A 27306-nucleotide genomic window follows, 5' to 3' on the forward strand; every position below is an offset into this window, starting at 1 on the left:
AGTAGTTTGTAAGTTTGCATTGTTCAAGAGCGACCACGTGTTCCCTTTCTCTACTACACATTGTCTGCCCTGCCAAGTGGGTGCAAATACATTGGCCTCGCGTGCCCGTAAGTTGTGCAAGGTCGTTCAGGTCTCGACCGATCCCGAGCAGAGCTGTAGCAGTGCATCACATTGCATCGTTTTTTTGCAGTGCTCAGGGGCGTGCGTGGGCTCCTGGACGATGGCTATATATTAACCTGACGATGGCATGTTACGCAGAATTGCGTACAGGACGTCGAATATGACACGCGCGGATTAATGTCGTACGCCGCGCGCGCCGGTGCATGCACCAGAGCGACCTTTGTGGCGCCCCCTGCCGGCAGCCGACCGGCCGGACAGCTAGTGCTAGCGTATACGGCAGACCTGTTGCCGTCCCAGCTCTGTGTACGTCCCTGTTGCTTGGGCCGCGCGCGCGGCGGCCTGTCGGGTTCTCCCGGCGGCTGCGCCCGTACGTGCTCACTCATTGGACACGCCGCCCGGATGGACGCCTCTGCTCATTGGACACGTAGTGCCGCGCGACCGCGGCACTTTAAACGGAAACCATTCCAAAAAACGGAAATGAGAAAGAGGTTCTGAATCCCTGACCGCTTTATGCAGAGAGTATGTGGTGTGGTGGATGCTGAGATACAGATACTTTTGCTCTCACTGTTTCGTAGGTAGGAACGGTTACATTTTACCTCTTTGGACCCTGGTGCCCATGGTATCAGACTATCAGTACAAGGGTGAACTGAATATAGGTTAGCTAGTTAAGAGTCCTTGGGGTGAAAACTACCTATCAGAGTTTGAGTCTTAGATTCAGGATTTATTTGGCAGAATTTCAGTTTTAAAAATTTTAGAGTTTAAGAGTCCTTGAGGTGAAAACTATCTATCAGGCTTCGAGTTGTAGATTCAAGATTTGTTTGATAGAATTCTAACTTTAAATTTTTTTTTAGAGCTGGTCATCTCTAGTTTTAAAAATTATTGGAGCTGAAGTTGTGAAAAAAATAATGATATTTGGTTAAGCCATATTATTTAAAACATTTGTTTTAAACTAAACATAGATGTTTGAACTATACATTTTATCTTATAAATTTTAAATTCTTCATAGATCTCGGAGTTAAAGTATTGCCAAACAACTCGTCATTATTGGTGCTTGCATTTACGAAATGACTATATATATATATATATATATATATATATATATATATATATATTATTTAACGTCAGAGACTGAGAGTTGTAGGTTCTTCATCTAAAAAGTTATGGCACGAAATGACTTAAGCATGAATATTTTGCACGGTATGATAACTGATGGGTTCCAAACAACTTTAGAGTTTAGGACTGTTTCTTTTGTTTGATAGGAGGATTGCTTTTTCGACTCTAGCAAAAGCTAACGGGGATTGGGAGTAAGATGCAGTGCAGATGAGTCCGGTATATTTGAAAGCAGCCCGGCCTATCAGTACGCAGATTGAGCCATCAGGCCTAGTCTCCGAAGGCCCACACGTCTGAACCCGCTAACTTTCCTGGCTTGAACTTTGTCCGGAGACCTTGACTCCTCTCTCTCTCTCTCTAAAAAAAACGAATTAGACGCGGACGATGGGAACCCACATGTTCTTTCCTGACCACGTCCACGACGTGCATGACCCGGACGCCGTCCTTTCGGCCTTGGGCCACCGTATCGCCTGACTTGGCTGGTCAATGAAACCGTCAAGCTCGCTAGCGTGTCTGCCATTTATTTACTCTTCAAACCATCGTGTATGCACTTGGCTGGCCGCCGCGGGCCATGGCCGATCGACCGCACCGCCGCCGGGCCAGGTGCACGCAGAAAGCAGCCAATTTTCGCGTGCATGCGCTCGCCAACCTTCGTCTCTCCCGGTCGCATTCCGTGCAAGCGCACGCAAAAGCGAGCACTGGAGAATAATCTGGGAAACGCACCGCGTGCGCGAGTTGCTCGCACGTAACCACCACCACCACCACCATCAAGGTGATGATCCCCATCTCCATCTCCTCCCTCGAAACGATAGAGCCGCCACGAAGGCAAAGAAGAACCCAGTGAACAGCAGAACACGTGCGACCTGAGCCGCGGCTGCTTACACTAGTGCCCGCACTGTTGCTGCCAGAGAAGTAGCTTGGAAGCTCGGGCTTTCCGAGATCACATCCTCGTGCTTGCTTGCGGGTCTCTAGATCATCGTTCTCATCGCCTGCTAAACCTCGCCTGTTTTTGGTAAACCCATCGCAATCTCAAGGGCAAAGGGTTAGCTAACTATGCTAGCAGTGGACTCCACTCGTCTACCATGCTCCCACAGTGTTATCATTAAGTGCAATGTACGAACTGTCTGTATTGATGCCTGTGTTTTGGTCGCCATATATCTACTGGATATTGCACTAGTGCCGAGTACATGCAAGTATGGCCATGCAGCTGACCTGGTCGTGCGTTAGGAACACGCGCCTTGAAATGGAAGGGAAAATGCCTTGAAATGGCCATGAAATTGACCTGGTCGAGTACGTGCATGACCTGGGAGGGAAGGTGCCTTGAAATGGCTATGAAATTGACCTGGTCGAGTACGTGCATGACCTGGGAGGGAAGGTGCCTTGAAATGGCCATGCAGCTGACCTGGTCGTGCGTTAGGAACACGCGCCTTTCCTCTTTTCAGAATGTGTATGTATCTACATGGTGGTATCCTAGTTGGGCCAATTAGTGTGCTAACTGACCTTGAAAGTATCAAATGTGAATGGTTGGGACTTGGAACCAACATGTGATCGATGGATTATTGACGCGCTTGATTTTGTAGTGACACTAAAGTGTCCGTTGGAAATGCGAGGGGAAAGTGTGGATGACCACGTCCCTCCACTTGTGCGCGTATATACACACCTTTTATATATAGACAGTGACCATGTGCTTGGACGGACAATTGGACAATATTTTGCTGTGGAATTTCACCATGCCTACTGATAGAGACTGGATAAGCCCTCCCTGCAATACTTATCATGAGTTTCGCTTGCTAGTCGAGCATTAGGATCAGTTAGAATAAGCTAGGGCATGTTTCGCAGACCTCACAGCTCCTAAAGTAAAATTAGTATGAATTCTGTCAAACAGCAGTTTACAGTTTTTAGCTCGCAGAGTGATTTCATGAAATAAGTAGATGTTGTGAGCTGAAAATAAAATCAGCTTCTTCTAATTTACTTTCCTCGCCAAATCATTTCCTCTATAGAGTTTACCATAGATAGTTACTTTCAGCTATATAATCTCTTTCCTTAGAGAATTCACTTCTTATAGAGAATTTGGATCAAATGAGCTATACCAAATAGGCCCCTAGTCATTTTGGCTTGAAATCAACCATGCATGCAGATATGCATCATTAATGTTTAATCTTCTAAACATCTAGATCCTAATTTGAGTTTTAGTGATTAATAATAATATGGTCATAGTGACCAACCTTTGTTTTATAGGAACTATTGAAAGTTAGTTCACTGTGATAATTTTTGGGTATTCTCGGTCCCTATTGGTTTTCATGTCGATGTTCAAAGGATATTCGTGAAAATTAAGGACTAACTAGTTCTAAGTGTCATTTAGAGTTGAGAGACACTTAAGAGTACTACATGTCTTTATGTTTCTTTTAGCTATAGTATTAAGGGGTTGATGATAGTAGCTTGATCTAGTTAGATTTAGAGAGTTAGTTATGATCCATACTAATCAAGTCTGGTACTAGATAGCTCAGAGGAAGCCCAAGAAAGAAAGAATCAAAGACGCATTAAAATTTGGAGTGAAATGGAGAAGTGCAATTTTTTTATGAACAATGGATGATCTGATGATAACACCAGAAGATGAGCAGTGGATCACTAGAAGGTTTATATAGAGAGTAATTTTTCAGTGAAAAATTGAAGTATGTTCACCGGATGATCCGATGACTAACACCGAAAGATACATAGTGGATCATTGGAAGGTTTATACATAGAGCAAACCTTCGGTGAAAAATTGAAGTATGTTCATCGAATGATCTGATGATCAACACCGGAAGAATAACAGGATGTCACCGGAGGATATTTCTAGAGAAGGATTTTTTCTGAGAAATGGTGAAATTATAGACATCAAAAATTCCGATGTATATATCAGAGAATACATCAGAAGAATATTCCAGAGAAGAATAATTCTATGGAAAAAATGAAGTTATACACACATTGGAAGTTCCTATGTACATCGGAGAAATCACCGAAGTATTTGTGCAGAGGCTACTGTTTACAAAGATCAGAGGTGCTATACACATCGGACATCGGATGTTCTGGTGTTAACGTTTGAACATCACTAGATCATCCGATGAGTATGGGTATACAATATCAACTAGTTTGTGAGCTTTGTTGACTTACGTTCATCGGATGTTCTGATGATGAAATAGATGCATTACTGTATTATCCGGTGAGTACAATGTTTCTAGGTGGTTAGACAACGACTAGTTTTTGCGTTTGAGCTATAAATACTCCCCTACATGATCCATTTTGATACTCTTGACTGATGGTTGAGCTTAGTGGCGTACTTGGAGAATAAAGAGAAAGAAGAAGCACTTGAGTGATTTCTAAGCTCTTTAATTGCAAGATTAATAACATCATTAGTGCTAGGAAGGTAGCTCGTGTGTCCCTAATCATCTCTTTAGCTTAGATCAGGTCAAGTGAGGTTCTTAGCTTATTACTCTTGGTGATTGGCGTCACCTGGACGACTTGGTGGTATTTGGTTTTGAGGAGCTTCATGGTGAAATGATTGTTGAAGCTCCAAGATGATCATGTACTAGTTTGGAGTTCACAGATTTGGAGTGGAGAAGGACTACTACTGGAGAACGCTTGATTACTTGCGCAGGAACAATAGGGAGCTATACCCTTGTGCATGTGCTCCGATGAGGACTAGGGACAGCACTAACTCTTCAATACTTTAGGAAAAAAGCGAGACTCCGCATCCCTTCTCTTTACTTTGAGCAATTTAATTCTAACATTTAATTTTTATATTTATATTTTTGTAATTTCTTTTACTATGGTTGCCTTGCTAGAACAGAGATAGTGTTTGATTACGCTTACATATTTATCATAGAAACTAGTGGATATTTAGGTTAATATTGCTATTTTTTTACAATAGTTTTTAGAGGTAGAAAAGTTTTAGAACCTAATTCAACCCCTTCTTAAATATTTTGAACCTACACAGCTAAGCTAGGACCTTAGCTTGTTTCGTGCGCAACTTCAACGTTAAAAATCCTACTTAATGACCAAACCTTCAGAGTTAGGTCTATATCAACATTTGCTTCTCGAGGGAGCAGGACATACTCACAACTAAAAAGCATATATAATTCAAAGTTCAGACATCAGAGGATCAGAGAATTTAAGTTTACAAATTTTGTTTCATTACATATATATTCCCTCCGTTCTTACAAAGATGTTATTTAGGGATACATGCAATTAAATTTTATAAACTTTACCACTAATATACATATAAGTATTAACAATTGTCACATTAAAAATGATATTAGTATATTTGTCATACAAAATACTTTCAAACACTTTCGACAACAAATTGCTTACAAAAAGCAATGGCCAAAGCCATGCATTGGAGATGTGCTAATGTTCTTAAGGACAAGTATGAAAGAACTGATGAACTAAATATAACTCAGTTGGTTAGAGTACTTGTGGTGAAACCTCTTCACCAAGGGTTCAAGTCTTACACTCGGCGCGAGTGTTCATATTTTTTTAAATTAAATTCTTAGAGTAATAGTACATGCATATTTAGTGGTTAAAATACATGTCTGTGTTATGTAAGATTATATCTTTAATCTTATTTAAATGTGTGCTAGGTTATACCCGTATGGTGTGTGTGGATGTGAATTTGATGTGAGTGACACAAACACAGGAGGAACCAGGAATATATCAGATCGTGCACGCTCGATCAACACAAACCCTTTCTACAAAGCGACACCTCCACGCCCCGCCAAGCTAGCACCTCAGACATGCATGCAGCATGCAGTCCACAGGAGGCAAAGCTATCAGAGGATCATCACCTTTCCTTACCTAACCAACCAACCTTGCTTAGCTATTCCTTTTTCGTTGCGTGCCAAGAACATGGCTTCGTCGTCCCGCGTGATGAGGAAGAAGTATGCAGTGGCTCGGTAGCCGGTTCCGCCTTTGAACTGGTCCGGTCCTCACCAAACTCTGATACATCAGTAGCAGTGGTAGACCTTAGGCCGAGTGTCAGCAGGGGTCAATGCAATAAAGCTAACTGAGACGCAGGAAGGCCGGACTCAAGAAAATTAATTGATTGAACTCAAAATAAACTACAAAATACAAAAAAGTTGTTGGACCAAAGGAGCTACGGCCAGATCCAGTCCTGACATTTCGGTGACCTAGAGCGAAATTAAAAATAGAATTTTATTATTAAATATAAATCGTTCAAATCTAATTTTTTCAGTTTACTTAAACTGATAGAGTCTCTGAATATTAGAGGCATAGGATAATCGCACCGCTGGACCCCTCCGGACCGGCCCTGCTACGGCTCACCTTGGTCACCAAAGAGCTCCGCCCCTTATTAGTAGTGTTAAGCAGCGCATGCAGTACCTTCCTCTCTTACACACAAATCCACTGTTGTTTACGACGACTAATGACTGTTTACCAATGCCATGACCACCGCGTACGTGCTCTTATATAACCGAGAAGCAGCCCGCCCACATATGCACTCCCCGAGCCCAGAGCCCCAGACATCCTGACCCCCCTTGCGCTATAGCTCTTGCTTCTAGTTGTTCATAAGCTTGCTCGTCTTCTTGTCTCTGCCGTCGATCGACCATGGACGGCCGCGACGACTTCTTCACCGACTTCATGGAGCTGCAGCCGGACAAGGGCGGCCTGCGCAACCTGCTCCACCTGCTGTGCTCCTGCAAGGTCGCCGACAACGACGCCGTTGACTGCCCCATCGGCACCGAGGTCGCCGAGCGGTGGCGGAGGTGGGTCATCTTCGTCTCCCTCGTCGCGCAGATGCTGCTGCTGTGGGTCAAGAGGCCCATGGCCGCGGTCGGGAGGGGGATCGAGTACTGGATGAACATGCTCACCGACAATGGCGGCAGCATGATCGGGCTTATCAGGAATGCTATGCAAGGTAAATTAGTTTTTTTTTACATAAGCTTGCAAAGGGGTTATATATACTGCCTTTAGTCTAAAATAAGTGTTGTTTCGAGTAACATACTTTCAAATTTTAACTATAAATTATTTTTTATGGATACTTAAAAATGATACATATGATTTGTCTCAAAAAGTATTTTCATAATAATATATTTTTACTATACTTTATTAATATATTATAATAAAAATAGTAGTTAAATTTATATTTTAAGAGCTATGTTGATGTCCAAAATAATATTTATTTTGAATTGAAGGGAGTATTCAAGATGATGGGTTGTCAGTTCTATAGCGTGATCGATGGCCTTTTCTTGGCATATACTAATTGATCTTTTGAAAGGTGGAACAAAAATATTCGTGCAGATCGATTTGCATTTGGTTTGCGGCCTATATTTCCTTGAAATGGCTTTCTTCACTTGCATCTGTATTGTGCCCAAAAAAACAAGAGACAAGACACATCTTTTGTCCAAATCATGCCTCATCTCTTGTTTCATTGTGCAATACACAAATGAACTATTCATGCATAATTTTTTGCATGTGTGCATGATTTGGTATGGTGTATATGTACAATTTTTGTGGAGAATTTTCTGAAGTGTGGAAGTTCATCTACCCATAATGGGTGTAAAAGAACTTCAGTTCGTAAATGAATTTTCCAGCAGAAAAGAACATGAAACATAAACCTACTCTTACTTGTGAACACAAAAATGAGAACTTCTCTACCTAACCCATTTATTAACAAAATTCTGACGTACCAAGAGATTAGATGATGAATATTTCTCTTATTCTTTTTTTTTAAAAAAAACTTCTCTTGTTTATGAACATGTTGCTAAGCATGTAAAGTCCAATGTAGAAACAATTTATAACTTGGTAGATCTGAGAAGATGAAAAAGAAACATGAGTTTTTAAATATATCAGTTGAATAAAGACATAAACGTTTTTTCTAAAGGATAGCCAATTAGTAAGCACATAGCTAGCACAGTTAGTCTTTTTGTTATATTAAACAGTGCTGCGAGGTCAGCATGCCCTTTCTTAATTTGTTCTGGTTAGCTGGTGCAAATCAAAAAGATAATCAGCATTGATCTACGAATTGGCAACACAATTTAGCAGTATATCATGCGTACGTGTGCAGGAGTTATAAAAAATACTAATCTCTAGACATTCCGGTGTAGGGGTATCTCTCTTGTTCTGGTTGGAGTTACGTATTCAAACATTGCTGGGTAACATGTGACGAGGTCAATTCAATCATTCGTGCTTCTGAAGATAAGGATGTTGCTAGTTTTCTTATACAAAAAAAAAAGTTCAGTTGGTTGTCTTAATGCTTTAAGCAACCAAGTTGAATATTGTCATTTGCTTTCTGTCGTGGGCACTAATTATGATAAACATTTCCGTGATACACGCCTTTGATTATTAATTATATGGTATTAAAAGTCCTTTAAAATGTAACAATGTTGAGTACCCTCAAAGTTCTTGAATCTACTTATATAACTAAAATCTGACATATCCAAATAGTTTTAATGTATATTAGTGGTCAAAGTATTGTTAATGTTATCTCCAATTTAGGATGACAACTATTTTGGATTGGAGATGTGCTTACTTTAAATTTAAAGTCATAAGTCAATCACGAGTTCATAAAATGAGCAAGATTTCTGTCCAGATTTTGATTTCATTTTTGGACTTTAAATTTAAAGTCATAAGTCAATCACGAGTTCATAAAATGAGCAAGTTTGCATTCGAATAATTTTTTGAAGTGTGGAAACCATCCAATGCATGTGATTTCTGAATGTCAATGTCAAACAAAGGTCACATGTTCCATAATAAGTTCAAGAGACATATGTGCATGCGGATTGATCACCTCAAGTACAAGACCATTGGCTCTGTTTTTCCAAACAAGTACGATAATGACATTGGTTTCCAAACAACGACTGTACTGATGCAGTGACAATCTTTATCATGCATTGCAGGGAAAGTACGCATTCCAGACAGGAATTCCCCAAATTACCGGTCGTTCATCGGACTAATTGACACAAGAATTAATCTGGACAAGAAGATCAAGGCAGGGGATAGCAATTACCATGCAGCTCTGAGTATCATGGCCGCAAAAGTGGCCTACGAGAACGAGCTCGTCATCAAAAGCGTTGTTGAAAACCATTGGCAGGTGCAAAATTCAGTATCAGTAGTAAAACTTTTCTAATCTGTTCAAAAGTGAGCACTGTGTTCATGTTGTTAGAATCTTACATCTTCTCCCACGCTCCTGATTCTGCATGCAGATGACGTTCTTGGAGTTCTTCAACTGCTGGAATGGTAAGATCTACCACTCGCACGCTAGTACGATCATTGATTCAGTTGCATGACACATTTAATTCATGGCATCCATGTTTGGTTAACACGTACGTACGCGTTGCTGTGTTTCTCAGAATTCAGTGGTGATTACACCACCCAGGCTTTCATGCTCGCGGACAAGCCGGCGGACGCGGACCTCGCCGTGATCGCCTTCCGCGGCACGCAGCCGTTCGACGCGGAGCAGTGGTGCACGGACGTGGACTTGTCGTGGTACGAGATTCCCAGGATGGGCAAGGTCCATGGCGGCTTCATGAAGGCGCTCGGGCTGCAGAAGAACACCGGGTGGCCGGCGGAGGCCGAGCATGAGCAGACGCCGGCCGGGTCCGGGACCGGGACCGAGAAGCGCCAGTACGCGTACTACGCCATCCGCGGGAAGCTTCGTGCGTTCCTGGCCGCGAACCCGCGCGCCAGGTTCGTCGTGACAGGCCACAGCCTCGGCGGCGCTCTGGCCGTGCTGTTCCCGACCGTGCTGGCGCTGCACGGCGAGGAGGCGCTGCTGGGCCGGCTGGAGGGGGTGTACACGTACGGGCAGCCCCGCGTCGGTGACGCGCAGCTCGGGAAATACATGGCCAAGTACCTGGACAAGCCGAGGCGGTACTTCCGCTTCGTGTACTGCAACGACGTCGTGCCGCGGGTTCCCTACGACGACGCGGCGCTCCTGTTCAAGCACTTCGGGCGGTGCCTCTACTTCGACAGCCTCTACAGGGCGCGGGCGATGGCGGAGGAGCCGAACAAGAACTACTTCTCGCCGCTGTTCATCGTGCCCAAGTACGCGAACGCGGCGTGGGAGCTGGTCCGGGGATTCCTCATCGGGTACGTGGACGGGCCCGAGTACGCGGAGGGTTGGGCGATGCGGGCCAGCAGGGCCGTCGGGCTCGTGGTCCCCGGCTTGCCGCCGCACTCGCCGCAGGACTACGTGAACGCCACCAGGCTCGGCGCCGCGTCCCTCGAGCTGCTACTCCGTGATCAATAATAGTCTGCACGTACATGGTTAGCGCTTGCGAAAAAATTCATGGAAAATGCAGGAATAGAATTAACGTGTATGAAACGAAAATGTCAACCCAGTTAATCTCGGGTAAATACACGATTCATCAGATTAATCAGTTGTTAGCGATGGGCATTCGTGCTGTCGTGCCGTGCGTCCTTGGGTCGCTGACGCCTCGATCTGTGAGGTGACGATTGGTGGAGAGTTCTAGCTCAAAACAGCACTGAACATTCAAGCGAAACAATGTCCAGCAGATAAGGCTGGACGTTCACTGACAGTGACAGTCGCAAACGCATCCTTCGCTTGCTGTCCAGTCTTCAGTTGCTCACTCTTGCAAGGCTCGTTGGTTATTAGTTTAGCAACCGGGAAAGGCAACGCCGGAATGTAAACAAGATTAGTCCAGGGCCACAGGGCCATGGTAGGCTGGTGGCTAGGTGAGGCTGTGGCTGAAACTAAGGTAGGTCGGATGCCGATGTTTGCTGTTATCGGCGGACGCGGCCGGCGACGTGGAGTGGGTCGGAACTAGGGGCGGTTTTAGCTGATGGGTTGGACTGGGCTGACGTGATGTCCGCAGCTAACAGGCTGCGTTGGATTGGACTTCAGAGGCGGATTGCACTGGACGGGCGTTCTTCATTCGTGATTTTTTTTTTATATTTCGTAAATAGAAAATATAAAGAAAGCACCAAATCTGAAAGAAGAAAGCACCAATTCTGAGCACGCTGCTCCCAGCCTGCCATTCAATTCAATGCCATATGCTTCCAATTTAGACTGAAAACTTCAGATTTAGGGGTTGAGCTCGCCATGGCAGGTGTCGCGAGAGCTCTCCGCATCTCGTCATGGCCGAGGTCATGGGCGAAGTCCCATTGCCATCGCAGCTAGCCACAGATTGAAGTCTCTCTAAAGCTAAAGGTCGATGAGCATCGTGAGATCTCTATCTATCATCTTCCCTCTCCCTCTCTTTATGTGTTTGCTGGAGAACTCGTGCGAAGAAGACGAAAAGGAAAGGAACATGGGCGGAGCCCAATGGGCTGTGGGGGTGCAGATGCAACCACACTCAAATTCAAAACCACTGCTAACCAGTGCATATTCACTCCTTGTGCACCCCCTCGGCTCAAACCTGTGCACCCACAGCCCAAGGCTCCAACTAGCTAAGTTGTCAAGCAGCAGCCAAGCAAGCTGAGCGACCCAGCATGAATGGACCAAACCCAAGACTGAGCAGAGGAGCAACAAAGTTAGGCCACAGGCAATCGATCGATCCCCTCGCTCGTACTCGTGGCTCACTAGCGGGCAGCGGCCTGACGCCGGTGGCGCCTTCCTCAACCAATTCCATCGATCGACTGATGACGAAGGCCGAGACCCAGGTAGATTTCCCTGTGTGTAAAACGTGTTTAAGCTTTTAGGGTATTTTGGAATTAACAAGGAAAATGAAGAAATGCTTGTTTGTTCAATAGAATATGACAGAAAATTGTAAAATCGATAAGAAATTCATATGAGCTCCAAATGACATGAGACCAACATTTGTAGCTTCATAATGTTATCCTCTACGTTTTAAATATATGTTTACTCATGTGATAGAAGTCAAAATTCTCAGAAATATTCATTCGTTTATATCTTGTTTAATTCATATTTAATTCATTCTAAATCCACAAATTGTGAAATAAACTGGTTAGTCTCCTTTTGGTGAGTTACTATCAAGTACAAATGCTTGTTGACATCAAATAGCTTATTTACAGTGCTTTACATGAGATATTCGCCTCAAGCTTGTTAAATTTATAAAATTCCTAGGGAAATTAATACAAATGCAAATGAAGTGAAACCAACTCTCAAAATTCTATTCTATGATTTTATACAGAAGAAAAAAAATTATTTGTCATGTTAGTCATGCCAAGAATATTTTTGTTCTCCACTTGCACAATGCACTACTTGATTTTTGTTCGTCCACCAAAACATCAAACTGTTCTTTTGGGTAGATGTTCACTAAAATGTTAATAAAATGAGCAATTTAACTCCAATTTTAATAATACTTGTTTTCTCATGTCCATTACTCAATGCACTACTTTATTCACGCATTTGTAACATTGGTGGTTTACAAATCGTAGACACCATTAAATTTGTGAAATCAACTAGATGTCATTTGGATTAGCTTATAAGGCATGGGTAGGAAAAATTATAGGATGAAGTGTATGGCTTTTATGACACGTATGATATTACCAAATTGGAAATAGAAGATGCATATATTGATCCCAAGAAGCCTAGGTAAAAATACGGAATTACAAACTAGCATCACTATGAAGTGGATTGTTTTAATGATACTATTGATTGGCTACTTGAAAAGATTGATAGCCGTTTCAACGAGACAAGTTTTCACTTGCTTGTTTGGTCAGTTGCTTTCAGTCCAAGAGACTCATTTTATGATTTTAATGTGGAGAATTTGATGAGCCTTGCAAAATCTTATCCTAATGATTTTAATTCAGGGGATTTAAGGGAATTTAACTACCAACTTTGCCTCTACATTGCCGATGTGCGAGAAGATGATAGATTCTCTAACATATAAAATATTGGTGAGCTTTCTCAGAAAATAGTGGAGATAAGTAAACATAATTGTTATCCATTGGTTTATCTACTTTTGAAGCTTTAACTAAGTATTGTCTATCACTATTGTAAAAATTGAGATGTGCTTTTCGGCAATGAATACTTGAATCATAGTCTTATTTGCTATGTGAAGAAAGAAGAAATGAAGAAATGAATAAAGTTACTAATGAGGTTGTGGTTCGTAATCTCATGGACATGAGATGACATAAATATGAGTATTAAAAGGTAATGTATTTAGTAATTAGTATTTATTTTTATTGGATCATTCTATAATATCTTGCTAAAAACATAATTGTTTGTTCTCTTTTATTTAGGCCATCCATGACCTTTGTATTTCTCTCCTTCAATACACTATAACCAATATTATTAGTTGGTTCCTTCATTTTATCGCTACTTCATTCCCGTTGTACATTGTTACCGCTTATTTTGAACTATTGATGTTAAAAGTTATTGATCGCACTATTAACTAGATAATATTCCTTCAACATTATATACACACACATGTGAGTCTAAAATACGTATACGCGCATAGCAGACTCATGTTGCGCACAAGCCAGGTGCAGTCATGTGCGCTTCTCTTCCACCACCGGCTTGCACAAAATAAAAGAGCCAGCAAACCAGCTTGTACCACGCCATTGACCAACCCACGCACTAGACAAGCTTGTATGAAAAGAATCTTTTAGTGATCTCAATATTTAAAATGCCATATCTCCTGAACCATATGTCGGATTGCCGATCCGTTTGAAACATATTGTTAGAAAAAATGTACTTGACAAAATGAGATAAAAAAAACTATATTTTGATGAAGTTTTAGACCATAACAAAGTTACATCCATGTAAGTCACCCAGTTACGCTTTATGTTATACTACAAATGACAAAATGAGATCCAAGAAAGCTATATTTTGATAAAGTTTTAGAATCATAACGGAGTTACATCCATATAAGTCACCCAATTACACTTTATGCTTATACTACAAATACAACATGGGTTGAGTTGTGATTCAGAAACAATCAAATTACAATATGCTGAACAATATAGTTATAATATGGTAGACACTCTAGTTACGGTAATACAGTTACGATACTACATTGTCGAGTGAGTACTAGTTACAACATGATAGACATTCTAGTTACAACATAGTAAACACTCTAGTTACAACATGGTAGACAATCTAGTTACGATATACAAGATCGAGTGTAGATTAGTTATAACATAGTAGATATTCTAGTTATAACATGTTGAACAATATAGTTACAACGCTGCCGATTGCAACATTATCACAATAGTTACAATCAGTCAGTCTGGATAGATAAGTTATAATCTCACTATGCATATACTCCCTCCAATCTTCAAAAAGTAGTCGTTTTGGACTTTGATTGATTGCATGTGGAAAAAAAATGGTTTTAGCTATTTGATGGTCATTTGGACTCTCGTACCCCTGCTGTTAATGCTTGTTTATTTACTGTGGCATGCAGGCTCTTCGTTTTGCAAAAACGTTCAATCTCCCTGTGTTTACTCACATGCAAAAATGTTCAGCGGGAGAAAAGAGCGCCAGAAAAGAGAGTGCTCGCGCATCGCACGCGTCGCTTCGCGCCGTTTCTGCGTATTGCACCGTTTCGTGTACTTTTTTTTCTCGTATGAACGTTGCACTGCGCACTGTGGCAAAATGTTTTTTTGCTCGTATGAACGTTGCACTGCACCATTTCGCTCCGTTACGTGTATTTTTTTTTGCTCGTATGAACGTTGCACTGCACACTGTGGCAACGTGATTTTGTTTAGCATGCAGTTTGATGAGTGGCCAGAGGCCCAGCTGGACTTATATAGAACCACGGCACCATCCAAAACGAATACGCGCTGCTATGATTAGAATACTTAGGCGGGAATTATTAGCAACATGTACGTGCGGCCGCAATTGAAAAAACGAATACGCGCTGCCGTCGAGTAGTTTGTACACATGCGCGCGTCACGTACGTAGGCGGAGGCAAAAGAAAATACCCGCAAAACAAAGATTCGAACCCAGGCCTGCTAGTGTATATGCTTCTATATCTGAGCTCAAACCACTAGGACAATAACCATTTACTGATTTAATGGGCACCCAACCATATTTAATATGAGCAAAACAGGAAATAGTCCATCAAATTAATCACTCCTTCATATGTCAATCAAAGTCCAAAATGACTACTTTTTAAGACTGGAGGGAGTATTTGTAACCGCTATATGCATATAGTTACACAAGGTAGTTGCAATCGTTCTCTTATAGTGATAAATCCTTTATGCACTTAGTTGCAACTGGTTATAATCACTGCTCACGAGGTGGGAGCATGATCAGTCATCCAGTAGACCAGCGGGATAGGTAGGTGGGAGTATGTGGGGTTGGCGTGTGCGTTAAAATTTGATTGGTTGCTCGATCAGGCACGTGCAACTCGTGCATATTCTACAGATACGTTACGGATACCTACCGAATAAATATACTATATATATAGCTTTACAGTGAAGTGGTGCACCTTTTCACTGTGCTCTAGCTTGGCCCCTGTAAAGGAATACAATGAAGTCTCTCCGTCTCTAGCTACGCTCCACGTGCGGATGAAATTTGAGTGAAATTGATTGGGATAACCTGGCCAAGTGAAGCATGGAACACTCCCCATTGGTAATTAAAGAAATCTGATGTATTCTATATTTCATTTAGAACTAGTTAATCAATCATGTCTTTTATTTATAGTAAATTTTATAAAACTATAACTATTTATATATAACTATCGTAAAACTACACCTTTTAGAACGAGTTTTATAAAACTACAACTAACTGTACTCTTAGTAATATAAAACTATATTTTTCACAAAACTAATTTTTTGTGTTTCAAATAATTATGACTATTTATGTAAATAGTTATAGTTTTATGTTATTAGGGGCATAAGTACTTGTAGTTTTGTGAAACTCTTTTAAGAAGCTATAGTTTTGTAACAATTAGATGCAAATAGTAGTAGTTTTATAAAATTTATTTTTTATTTAAGAGTGATACTATTTATCAGACGTCTAATTTTTTCTTTTTTTCAAGCGATCAATATCACCTATGAGATGAAAATAGGACGACCATGCTTCTTTATTCCTCCTGTGTCCACCGGTTCATCCTCTCGATATTTTTTCCTCCTCCTGCCCGCCCTACCCCAGGCACAGTGCTCCCCGCCCACCTACCTCTAGCCATCTCCAACAACTCTCCCACCTCCTGATCCACAACCATAGCCCACTGCCGCACTCTCTTACCGCCAACCCCGTCTACCGCCCACGGCACCGATGCCATCACCCACAGCCATCACCCACTGCTTCTCTCTAAATCTGACACCCCGAGCCACCCCACCATGAAAATCTCCTCCCTAATCCGGCAGTGATATGTTCATACGGACGTTCATGCGCTGAAATCAGGAAGCGTGTTTATTTGAATGTAGTCTATCTCAGATTCTAGAATGAGTTAGAACATCATGGAGCACGTCATTTGTACTCAGCTTCCTTTTGCGTTCCGTGCAACAGGACAACACAAATGTAGTAGCAACAAAATTGCAGTAGCTCTCAAGTGGGATATCCTTGTCGATCATCAGGCCTTGGAACCATCGTTCCCACCTATGCCTCGACCAGCTTTGCATCCGTCGCATCCAAAGCCCCATGTTTCCTTTTAAGACGTAAGACTGGCACGTAACGATGGGAAGTCAGAAACACATCACCAACAACAAAACTACTTTCTCCCGTCAGAGCCTCAAAGCGGCACAAATGGCTATCAAAGACGCCGCAAAAGGCATGGGAACCACGGACGATGTCGGCAGCAACGCCAAAGCGCACTTCGTGTTCATCCCGTTGATGTTCCAGGGGCACCTGATCCCAGCGGTCGACACCGCGCTGCTGCTGGCCACCCACGGCGCGCTTGCCAGCATCGTCGTCACGCCGTCCAACACCGGGCGCATCCGCCCGACCATCGACTTCGCCCGGAAGTCCGGCCTGCCGGTCCGTCTCGTGGAGCTTGCGCTCGACTGCGCCGCGGAAGGGCTGCCTGACGGAGCCGACGACGTCGACAAGGTGCCATCGTGTCTCTGGACCAACTACTTCCGCGCCGTGGCGCTCCTCCGGGAGCCACTCGAGCGCCACCTCCGCGCTCACGAGCCGTACCCGACGTGCGTCGTGTCGGACTTCTGCCACCCGTGGGCCAAGGAGCTCGCGGCGAGCTTCGAGGTCCCAAGGCTCTGCTTCTTCAGCATGTGCAGCTTCTGCCTCCTGTGCCAGCACAACGTCGAGAGGTTCAACGCGTATGACGGCGTCGACGACGACAACGAGCTGGTCATCGTGCCCGGTTTGGAGAAAAGGTTTGAGGTGTCCAGGGCCCAAGCACCGGGGTTCTTCCGGGGCTTCCCCGGATTTGAGAAGTTAGCGGACGACGTCGAGCAAGCGTTGGTTGAGGCCGATGGTATCGTCACGAACAGCTTCCTGGAGATGGAGCCGGAGTACGTCGCCGGCTACGCGGAGGCCAGGGGGATGAAGGTGTGGACTGTCGGGCCTGTGTCTTTGTTCCACAATCGCACCGTGACACTGGCGTCGAGAGGGAACACCGCAGCCATCGGCGCTGACGAGTGCCTCCGGTGGCTCGACAGCAAGGAGCCCAACTCCGTCGTGTACGTCAGCTTCGGGAGTATCGCGCACGCCGAACCAAATCAGGTCGTGGAACTCGGGCTCGGGCTGGAGGCGTCGGGGCACCCGTTCATCTGGGTGGTCAAGAACGCCGACCAACACGGCGATGAAGTGAGCGAGTTCCTACACGAGCTGGAGGCCCACGTCGCCGGGCGCGGTCTGCTCATCAGGGGGTGGGCGCCCCAGGTGCTGATCCTGTCGCATGCGGCCGTCGGGGGCTTCGTGACGCACTGCGGGTGGAACTCGACGATGGAGGCGATCACGGCCGGGCTGCCGGTGGTGACGTGGCCGCACTTCTCGGACCAGTTCTTGAACGCTAAGTTTGCCGTGGAGGTGCTGGGGATCGGCGTGAGCATCGGGGTGACAGAACCGGTGATGTACCGGGTGGATCAGAAAGAGATCGTGGTGAGGAGAGAGGTGGTGGAGAAGGCGGTGAGGAGCGTCATGGACGGAGGAGGCGAGGGTGAGGAGAGGAGGATGAGGGCTCGGGCGCTCGCGGCGCAGGCGAGGTCGGCCGTGGAGGAGGGCGGGTCGTCGCACGCGAACCTGCTGGATTTGATCAAGAATTTCGAGGTGGACGCAGGATGTGACGCGACTGCATGAGCATCACAAATGTTCGAGAGCGCGAACGGTTTTTGTTACAAAACGGCTTGTGTGCATCTTGACGGAATGACGCCTTTGCTCGCCAGGATGACGACGGGCGAACTTTGTTTGTCATCCATGCATAATATCATATAGTAGCGTTTTGCTTTCGTGTTTACCATTTCAAATCTTGTGCTATATTTGTGTCGGCAACTCAGCATGTACTTCCCGCTGTGAGAGTGAGTCAGTTGCCACTTTTTCCCATTTTATTTTATTTTGAGTGAATAGCATAAAACTATAAGTATTATGATATTTATAATATAAAACTATAATTATTGTGTTTCGTAACACAGAAATACAAGTATTACATATTAATTTCACACAAAACCTAATTTTATTTAGATTCATCCAAAAATGGTCTTATGTTTCATCAAAATCCTATAACTTTTTTATGTGTTACATAATCCATGTGTAACCTATTTTAACTAAATTCAAAAAAACCTATATAGAATTTAAACTAAAATTCTAAAAAAGACTATTTTTATAACTCCTAACAATTATTAGGGACTCAAATAAAATCCTAAAAATATGAAAAAAAATTTACTAATATTCTTTTTATATGATGTAATAATTTATAAAATTATTTATATCCCTAGATTATATAGTGAAAAAGTGAGTTCCTTTGTAAGTATATAAATAGAGTATTACAAAGGAACTCACATTTTCACCGTATAATCTAGGGCTATAAATAATTTAAAAAAATTATTACATCATATATAAAGAATATTAGTGAATTTTCTCATATTTTTAGGATTTTATTTGAGGTCCTAATAATTGTTAACATTTATAAAGTAATCTTTTTGGATAATTTTAGTTTAAATTTTACACATGCTTTTTAGACGAATCTAATTAAAATAAGTTGCATATGGACTATAGAACACGCAAAAAAATCTTAGGACTTTAAAGAACCATAAGACTTAGGTGCACAATCATCGAGTTGTTATATTTCTCTCTCTTCTTATGAGAAAATTCATCATTCGACACTCCTAAGTCAACCCATTTTTATGTAATAAAAATAAAAGAGTGAATTACATAAACCTACAAGTACTGTACCATTTATAATATAAAATTATATTATGAATAGTAACATAAAACTATAAGTATTGTACAACCCCGGAGTTCTTCCGGACGCCTGACTGGGAGGAGTTCGCCGACTACATCAAGCACACGTCCTCGACACCACAAACCTTTTCTTCAGACCCGGCACAACGACTGGTTTGTTGTCATCGGTGACCCCATCGTACGCATTAAACCTCCCGACGTTGTGCTGCCACAGGAGGCAGAAGGTGCACATGCTGAAGAAAGTGAGACATTGGACCTTGAGGTTCGTCGCGAGCTCCGTCGTCCACGAGTGGCAGAAATCCGAGACGACGCACGTCGGGTGCGGCACGTGCGCGCGGAGATAGCCCTCGATCGGGGTGTAGAGGAGTGCCACGGCGTCGAAGTAGTTCTGCATAAACTCTACTGGAATGTTGTCCATGTTGTCTACCCCTCATGCAAGCCAGCCTTGGCATAGTCGAGGTGGAACTCGACGAGCCGAACCAGTAGCCCGGACTGCCGGGTGGACTCGAGGGTTGGGCAACCACGCGCCACCGTGTACGGGATCCTGATGATGGTGTAGAACGCACCGTGGGTGGCGAGCAGCAATGCGGTGTCGATAGCAGGGATTAGGTGGCCCTATGCCATCATTGGGACGAACATGAAGTGCGCCACCTTTGTGCTGCCGGTGTCTCCCCGGCCGTCTGGTCGTGCTTGTCCTTGGGCAGTCATCCTGGTAAAGTTGTTATAGTTGTTACGAATCGAAATGATCAATACCACCGAACGGACACACGTTCATAATAGGCACCCGTTCGTTAGGGATGTTTCCCGAACGGATACGACTATTCACCATATATAAATACCAACATCTATCAATGAGAAAACTAATGATTGAATCTATTGTTGTCTCTCTACTTTACCTTGCAATCCTAGTTCCTAAACATTATCAGCATGCTCTCGGCTGAGCGATCAAAGAACAAAAGAAGCACGAAGGCCAGACAAGAAGGACGCACATCAAAGAACACCAGAGACTCGATGGCCTCTGCACAGAGTTCAAACATAGAGGCATGAAGCTCTCCGATCACAGGTGACAGCCATGGAAGATTGGACCTTACCTGCGATGGCATTGGCCTCCTTCCTCCTCCGTCCTCTGCACCAAGATCGATGTTGTCGCCCGCACCGATTTCTTCATGGTCGTGGTCGTTGTGACCACCGCTTCACCCATGGACGCGGCCGCCGTAGTCCTTGCCCGCCTTGTCGTCCTTGTGTCGACACATTTGGCGCAGGCCCCAGCACCGCTTTGGCCCCTGTTGAAGTTGGCGATGGCGTCAACCCGAGGCCACCTCCATGCGTCGTGTCCCCGGTGGCCTCACCCATGTACACCTTGGTGACACCTCCAGATGGCAACGAAGTGATGGCCTCCCACCCTTCTCCGACGCTGGCCACGCCTCCCCTTCGCTGGAATCCCCTGCGCGATGCGACCGGCCTCGACCTCAACCAACCCGCTAACAACGTGGGCTTCGGCCTCGGTGCCAGCCCATGCCTACCAATCGGTGGCGCAATGACCCCCTTCACCGCAGCTGGAGGTGAATCTAGCCGGGTGAAGGCCACTCCAGTGCTCCCGTCCTTCATCCTCGGAACGATGGTAGCTCGCCATGGTGTGCCACCCTTCTTCACCAAGTCAACGACGAGGGAGTAATTTTCCCCATGTCCCTGCCACATTCCACCTTCACGTCTCTACCTTCTTCCCATCAGCCTCGGCGCATGGTGACTGAGGCGGCCAACCGCCGCTCGGGCCTCCGATCGTTGGAGCCAGAGGCTCTCGGCTTCTCCTACCGTGAGCTCTAGGCGACGCGACGGCACGGTGGTGTGACAACATGTAGGCACAGAGGAGCAACGGCGGCGCAACCGAGCTGGTGCGGTGGCGCTGGCAGGCAAGGCATGGTGGGCGAGGTGGGGCGTAACCCTAACCGCCACGCTGCGCCCCCCTTATACCCGCTGCGCATACGCTCCTCTGGGCCGACTGAAAGGCTGAACCGGCCTAGGTCTAGGTTGCCCCGGCCTGCTAGTCCCCACGCCTAGCCGCATGGGCCGAAAGGCCGTCTAGATTTTCATCCCAGGTTGTCTTGGCCCCTAGCGCCTGCTCAGGCCATTTTGTAGAAAATCCCTCGACTTTCTAACATATTGCAAGATGGTCCAACTAAAGAGTACTCTACACCTAGTACTTTTCATGTTTAGGCCCTCGGTGTTTTTAGTAATTGCACATTATGTTATTTACTGATGTAAAATTGTACTCCAGACCCTATTTTCTGAAATTCTGTAATGTCCATTGTGTTTTCTTTATGCAATCCCTATAACATGCGTTGGGGATCCATATGAGGTATAATTATCCATCAATAAAATAATACCTCGAGTCCCTCACAAGGGACTTATTCAGTGCCCGTATGCTCATAATATTTTGAGGACAATTTCAGGCATTAGGGGGAGATTAATACCACAAATAATACTAGGAATCAAAAGAGAATGTCTCACACATTCATATTCCATCCTTGTATCCATGTACCAGAGATCTGAATTCTTATTCAGAACATCTTATATTTGCAACATATTACAAATAATCTCTCAGATGCGTTTACTTGTCATAAATATGTCATCAAATCCGATTCCTGCTATTAATGTACCAGAAAGAGTGGAGGTACCTATCAAAACCACTCAACTCCTAAATCAAAATAAAAGGGGAAGACATATGGTCACAAGGGATACAATTTCTTGAAAGAATTCTCGAAAACAGAAAGAGAACATCCTCCAATACAGTAAATGTAAATCAACATCAAGTTGATAGACATCTTATGGATATTTACTATCCAAAGCCTATGAATATTTAACATTCAAATATCCAGCATAAATGTGTACATAAATTTAGGCACTAGGTCATTGGAACATTCTAACTCTATTATTTTGAGAATTACATGAAGTTAAACATGATAATATTTCCACAAACTGTATTGATTTCATAGAACCAATCAATATCAAAGACTACAATTGTTGACACATTCTCCACTATGATTGCAAATAACCTCCAAAATGATTCAGCTCCTAAGACCACGACAGAGTGTGAAAAACGTTAGGACTGGACTCAATGAAAGAATGCAATCCAAACAAAGAAAGTTCGGCTCACAAAAAGAGATATTCACAAAAGTAATACATATACCATCAAATGCCTCCCATATAGGATAAAAAATAGGTTTTTATTCCATAAGGTGGTGAAATAACGAGGCTTATAGCACAAGGGTTCACGTAGAGACCCAACATCAATTACGATGCTACATACCCTATGGTATGTGTGGAAATGATGTTCCCATATTTAATATCATTGGTAGATCTAATGAATTGAGTAGGTTTTGACATATAAGTCCCTAATGTACTTCGTATTCTGAATCTAAATACAAATCGTAATATATATTATGTACAACTTAAGTCACTCCATGACTTCAAACAGTTAAGTTGTTTGGGGTACAACTGACTATATGAGTTCCTTCCATAGAAGGGTTACTCCAAATACAACAATTGCATATATGTGTTCATAATAAAATCCCAATTGGATTTTGTATCATCTCCAAACCACACATGACAAAATATGTTGGAATTTGAGGTGAATGATTTAGGTAAAACCAAATTTCGCTTAAGTCTACAACTTGGACATATTCGTTCTGGAATATTTATCCATCAGTCCACCAATATCCAAATGATATTGGACAATTATATCCATCAAAACACTTATGCTTATTCAATACCAAAATATGAATCAAGTTCATTCATACCTTGATTGACAATGGAAAGATATTGAATCTAAAATTCTATATCATATATATATATTGCATTTGTAGATAACTTGCTTGCTCAAATAGCGTAGCTCCAACAACACTATTAGGTAGAGTCAAAAAAGATATTCGAATATATCTTTATGGCACCAAAGATCTAGATTTTTCTATCAGAAAAATCAAGATATGACCATCATAGAATATCCAGATTCTGGCTATATAACTGATCTCCATAACGCCAGATCACAGACTGATTTCATAAGAGTCATTAAAATAGATTTCAGTGGCTACTTACATATATCATTCTGAAATATCATATACTTATATATGACTTCACAAAATGATCAACCACATACAACTATGGTATTGGTTCCATTAAATCGCCGATCATTATCTATGAAGATAATGCTACTTGTGTTGATCAGATGCCCCTAAATTGTGTTTATCCTTATACGATAAATATCTTGCAAACTAAATCCTACCATAACCTCACAGATTTATTCACAAAGACCTTACCAACTTCGATATTTCAAAATATATTCATGGCATTGGTATGCGATGACTTTAAGATTTGTAAGGTTTAGAGGAAGTCTAAACCTGAATTTTGATCTGTTTATATATCATATTTTCTATTTTCCCTACCAGAGTTTTTAAGAAAAATATCAAAGACATATTGATCTACAGATCATACATATTGTTCTCTAAACTCGCTTATAGGTTTTTCATTTTTCAAGGTTCTCTCATATGAGTTTACAATGAGACAATAATCAATATATTCTGTATCATTTCTCCTTATTTTCCTACTAGTTTTTAACGGAGTTTTAATAGCATATCACTATTACTCTTCTCATATTTTTTCACAGGGTTTTTAGATGAGTTCTCTAGATAATATATACATAAAATGACATTGATCAAGAAGAAGGGTTACGAACCGAAATAATCAATGCCACCGAATGGACACCCGTTCGTAATAGACACCCGTTCGGGAGGAATCTCTCGAGCAGACATGACTGTTCACCATATATAAATACCAACATCTATAAATAAAAAAACTAATAATTAAATCTATTGTTGTCTCTTTATTTTACATTGAAATCCTAACTCTAACAGTATTCCACTGGATAGGGAGCAGCGTGCGATGTGGTTTTTTTTCTTGGTTCTGATGTGTTCTTGCTGCTGTGTGTGTGGCCATGTTTTGAAGGACGAGCGGGTTTTCGGTGCGTTGTTTGTGTCGGTTCCCCGCGCCGGCGAAGGCCGGCGGGTCGGCGTAATTTTCAAAAGAACAACCGTCAAGATCCAGATGGTTGATGTTTCCCAGGCTAGATCCCATCGGAGAGGCCAGAGATGCTCTAGCATACTTACACTTTTCTTGAGACTGCAATGTTTGTATCGTCTGCGGGTGTACAGAGGTGTTCCGTGTTCTAACGCCAACTGACAGTAACTGATTGAATCTCCTGCCGTCTCCCTAGGCTATCTAGTATAATGCAATCATTCGTCCTCCACTGAGCTACCTCGATCGACAAGGCCAAATGGATTGTGTTTTTAGTAGAACTTGATCGCTGAACAGCCGTTATCGTGGACTGATTCACCACACACTTTGCATAATTCCATCAGCTGGAAACAAAGGCATACAAGAAGGCCCCGTAGTCCTTCCAAAAAAAGAAGAAGAAGAAGGCCCCGTAGTGCAAGCACAGAAAGAAATGGTGAGACAGAGACGGGGGACAAGTGGCACTAGCTGAAAAGGAGAGGCAGTGGAATATGAGCTTGCAAACAATGGACCCATTTTGACTCCGGGAAACACCCATCAGAACGGTTTAAACACAGGCCTGCACGTACAGCCCGTTGGACGCGGTGGTTGTGCTCTAGGCCCAGAGCGCCTTACATGCATGCGGCCTTGCAAGATATGGCATATATCGGAAAAAAAGGTACATTTTGACTCTTTCAGCTATCACGTAAGTATGTTTTTCCTCCCTGCCAGCGTAGATGTGCTGATGTGGCGCCAGCTGGGATAAAGCTGTGGAAAACACTTGGGGAGGAATAACGGACCCAAATATAGTGTTGTTAGTCTAGAGAAGTTTGGTAAATAATATTGCAACTGGAGAAGAATCAGATTTTCACGATGTTGAGGAAAGCAAATTGGACCTTTTCCTATTATGGATACATATCGCCATCTAATGTGCCACATCCGCAAACTTGCGAAGCCAGAAGTCCAATGAAACTGTTGAGAAGGCGAAAAAACAAAGCAGGCACGTCAATAGAGGAAAGATAACATAAAACTAGAGACCAGTTCACAATCGCCCAAGTCATAGCCAGAAGAAAATAAAGTAATGTAACCAGTGCAGTGGCAGTAACGGCTACTTTTGATTTTTCTTTCACCTACTATTCAGTAGAGTAGTAAATTTATTACTAGACTTATTATTATAGACTCAGATAACTTATTTATCATACTTGTTGAAAAATTATCACTCTAATAAAATAAAAAAATTAAATATTCCTCGGTAATATGCCCAGCTGGTAGTCTGTAGAAGCTCTGCATGTGGCGGGGGCATTATTCTACTCTTCCTCTTCTAGAAATTTCCCATAGATTTTACTACTCCCTACCTACCTACCTGCTAGGCCACCAGTACCGGCTGCAAAAATACCCTCCCTCCCCATAGAAAAGTCCTCAGGCCGAGCAAAGCGGCCAAGCAGACGAAACTCGTAGGCTCGGTACGTACGCCATATTTTTGTCCTGCCAGTGACGACGCCTCGATAGGTACCGATGGCGAACGAAACGAATCATATATCCAACCCGATCCACAGCGACTACGCCATCTAGCGGCGGATAAACTGGGGGGTGGGGGGCTCACCTGAAAATTTTGACAGTCGTTTTGAAGAGCTGGACGACGCAAGCAGACTGGCGGACAGCGCTGGTCGGCCAGCCCCTAAAATTTTGTACTGATCCGTCACCGACGCCATACGTGGAACTGGGGCGCAGTGGCATATCTAGAGCCAAAGTTTAGAGAGATTTAATTTTTTCCCTTTCCTCTCATCCTTTTTTCTCCTTATTTTTCTTTTCCTTCACTTCTTTCATATTCAAAAATCTTAGGATGAAAGCCTGAGGACTTAGGGTCTCAAATGTTTAGGGTAGGAGACTCAAATCCTTCAGCTCCCATTAAATCCACACTTGTTGGGGCCGACCGGTTGTCTATCAAAGCTTATGTGTATCAGGAGCGGAGCTAGGAGTATTTTAAGTGTCACAAATATATTTAAAATACTTAATGTTAATATAGATTAGTTTTTTGTTTAGTAAAAATTTACAGATATCAGTATAGATTATTATCATAGATATACTTATAATTCTCGTGTAAGAAGGTGTTCTAGTTTTGCCACTGACATGTACGGCCTCCGTTTCCGGGGAGCTCGTGAGGTGCAGCGATTAGTAGACTGGAGAGCCACTTTGGTGTGTTTTATCTTTTTTTATTTCTCTTTTGACTATATATCTTAATTATATAGAGATTAGAAGTATATTCTCTAACTGTTGTATTATCATGATGCGGTGAAAATAGTTAATAAAGCTTTCAGGAAAAAACTATTGGAATCTCAGTGGGGATGCTTTGCTTGCTGGAGTCAACAGGCAACAGCAACGTGCTGCGAGAAATATCTCGCTGCCTCGCGCTTCCCGGAGGCACCGAATAGATGCTTGAACGAGAAGCGCGCCACCTAGCCTTGAGTGACGTGGCAGGTGCAAGGTCGTCCATGTTTCTCTCGTCGTGCTACTATCTGCTAGGGATGGATTACTGTCCGTTCTTCGTATATTCGCATCCAATAGGCGCATGTCTACTTGTATCGACGCCCATAGGAATACTGATCGACTCTCGGTTTAGAGTCCCGGCTGCATAGACGAAAAATCTAAAATTAAAATTAGTAATGCAATTATGCTAGGAAATCATTCCTTGATGATTCTGGCACAACTTGTAGTTCACATTGTCTTTTCCAGTGGCTACTAGTGTCACTTGTAATACTGTGGCAAGTGGAAGTGTTCGGCACACTCAGAATTGACTGCCGGTCATC

At 43.1% G+C, this 27306-nt stretch overlaps 2 protein-coding genes across 2 annotated transcripts; both read left to right on the forward strand.

The window, feature by feature from the left end:
* Positions 1-6693: 6693 nt before the first annotated feature.
* Positions 6694-10601, forward strand: LOC133930610 (triacylglycerol lipase OBL1-like). The gene is made up of 4 exons (XM_062377290.1): positions 6694-7141; positions 9123-9316; positions 9429-9462; positions 9576-10601. The coding sequence occupies exons 1-4, from the start codon at positions 6832-6834 to the stop codon at positions 10472-10474; spliced, it is 1437 nt and encodes a 478-aa protein (XP_062233274.1). The 5' UTR covers positions 6694-6831; the 3' UTR covers positions 10475-10601.
* Positions 10602-16665: 6064 nt separating this feature from the next.
* LOC133883314 (UDP-glycosyltransferase 73C6-like) lies at positions 16666-18582 on the forward strand. Its single transcript, XM_062322601.1, has one exon. It carries the CDS (start codon positions 16775-16777, stop codon positions 18353-18355), a length of 1581 nt encoding a protein of 526 aa, XP_062178585.1. The 5' UTR covers positions 16666-16774; the 3' UTR covers positions 18356-18582.
* Positions 18583-27306: the final 8724 nt, after the last annotated feature.

This window comes from Phragmites australis, chromosome 10 (assembly GCF_958298935.1).
Source record: "Phragmites australis chromosome 10, lpPhrAust1.1, whole genome shotgun sequence".
Lineage (NCBI taxonomy): Eukaryota > Viridiplantae > Streptophyta > Magnoliopsida > Poales > Poaceae > Phragmites > Phragmites australis.